At 51.6% G+C, this 1,355-nt stretch overlaps 1 protein-coding gene across 4 annotated transcripts in view; it reads left to right on the top strand.

Moving 5' to 3' along the window:
* The window catches only part of Acot7 (acyl-CoA thioesterase 7), an 87,046-nt gene that overhangs the window by 33,831 nt on the left and 51,860 nt on the right, over positions 1–1,355 (top strand). For all 4 annotated transcript variants that reach the window (XM_028757790.1, XM_028757789.1, XM_028757792.1 and 1 more), the window contains exon 3: positions 1,115–1,271. In XM_028757790.1, coding sequence (XP_028613623.1) covers positions 1,115–1,271 — 157 coding nt within the window. The remainder of the gene's footprint in view (positions 1–1,114; positions 1,272–1,355) is intronic.

Here is a 1,355-nt window from a genome sequence, read left to right as displayed (position 1 = left end):
GGGCTTCAGCCGTGACCCCAGGAGAAGGGCTTCAGCCGTGACCCCAGAAGAAGGGCTTCAGCCGTGACCCCAGAAGAAGGGCTTCACAAGACTTGAGTCCGCTTGGATCTTTATGTCAAACTCATAGTCTGAAAACTGGAGAGATGAAGTTTTGTTGTTTACAGCTCACCCAGCTGAATTTTTGTTTCAGCAGCCCTAACAGACCAAGAAACAACCTACAGGACAGTCCAGATTAGACCAAGACTCAGTCTGTAGGACAGTCCAGATTAGACGGCAAGGGGTTGATTTTGGGGTAAAGGGCAGTTAGTTACCATGCTTGCATCCACCATCTGGGCCTCACTGTGGGATTGATGCTGTGTACTTAGGGCTTGGCAGGTGACTTGGGGACAAACCGGCTGGAGCTACACCTGGTGCCAGATGCTCTTTTAATAATTTAGAATTTTGAATCATGAGATTGGGTCATCTTTTTGAAGGTTCAGAATGTGTATGTGGGGGAGAGAAAGACAGACAGAGAGAGAGACACACACACAGAGACACAGAGAGAGAGACACAGAGACGGACTACTAGTGTCTAGTGCCCTGGGGATGCGGCTTCCCTAGGTGACCTGTCCTGCTCCCGTGTACTCTGTGGCTGGCCCCTCTGGTAACCACATTTGCAGGTGGGTAACATAGCAACAACAGGCAGACTATTTTTCCCTGTTGAGGAAGATGCGACTGTGAAGATATATTTGGGAAGTGCATAGCCACCTCAGACTAAAGCAGGCCGGGAGGAAGACAAGGCAGTCCAGCCCCTGACCCGAGCCGGAATGACCCAGATGCTCGTTGCTTTTCTTGGGAAGGGGAGTAAGACTACCCTCTTTCCCCATCTGCGTGCTTTTTCAGTATTCCTTGTGAAGCAGCAGTACACATTGCTTGTAGAAACATAAGAAGAAATGTCCTGGTAAGCATGTGACGGTAGCCCTGAGGTCTCTGCGGTTTCTCCACACTCAGGCTAGCACTGTCAGTCAGTCTCAATATTCTACAGTGAGGAACAATGCAGGCAGTTTTGCAGGAGCATCTGTGTCATAGGGACTGCTGGGCTGGACAGGGCTGATGGCTTTCTCTGGTTTTTGCAGGAGCGCTGTGTGGCTGCCCTGGCCCGGGTAGAGCGCACTGATTTCCTGTCGCCCATGTGCATTGGTGAAGTGGCTCACGTCAGTGCAGAGATCACCTACACTTCCAAGCACTCTGTGGAGGTCCAGGTCCACGTGATGTCGGAGAACATCCTCACAGGTAACTCCCAGGTGCTTCTCACCAGGCCAGCTTGGCTCAGCAGCAGCAGCACTGAGTAAGGACCACAGTACAGCAGCAGCAGCA

This window comes from Grammomys surdaster, unplaced genomic scaffold, assembly GCF_004785775.1.
Source record: "Grammomys surdaster isolate TR1022 unplaced genomic scaffold, NIH_TR_1.0 126185, whole genome shotgun sequence".
NCBI lineage: Eukaryota > Metazoa > Chordata > Mammalia > Rodentia > Muridae > Grammomys > Grammomys surdaster.
The sequence above is the reverse complement of the archived record's forward strand: the minus strand, read 5'-3'. Positions and strand labels throughout refer to the sequence as shown.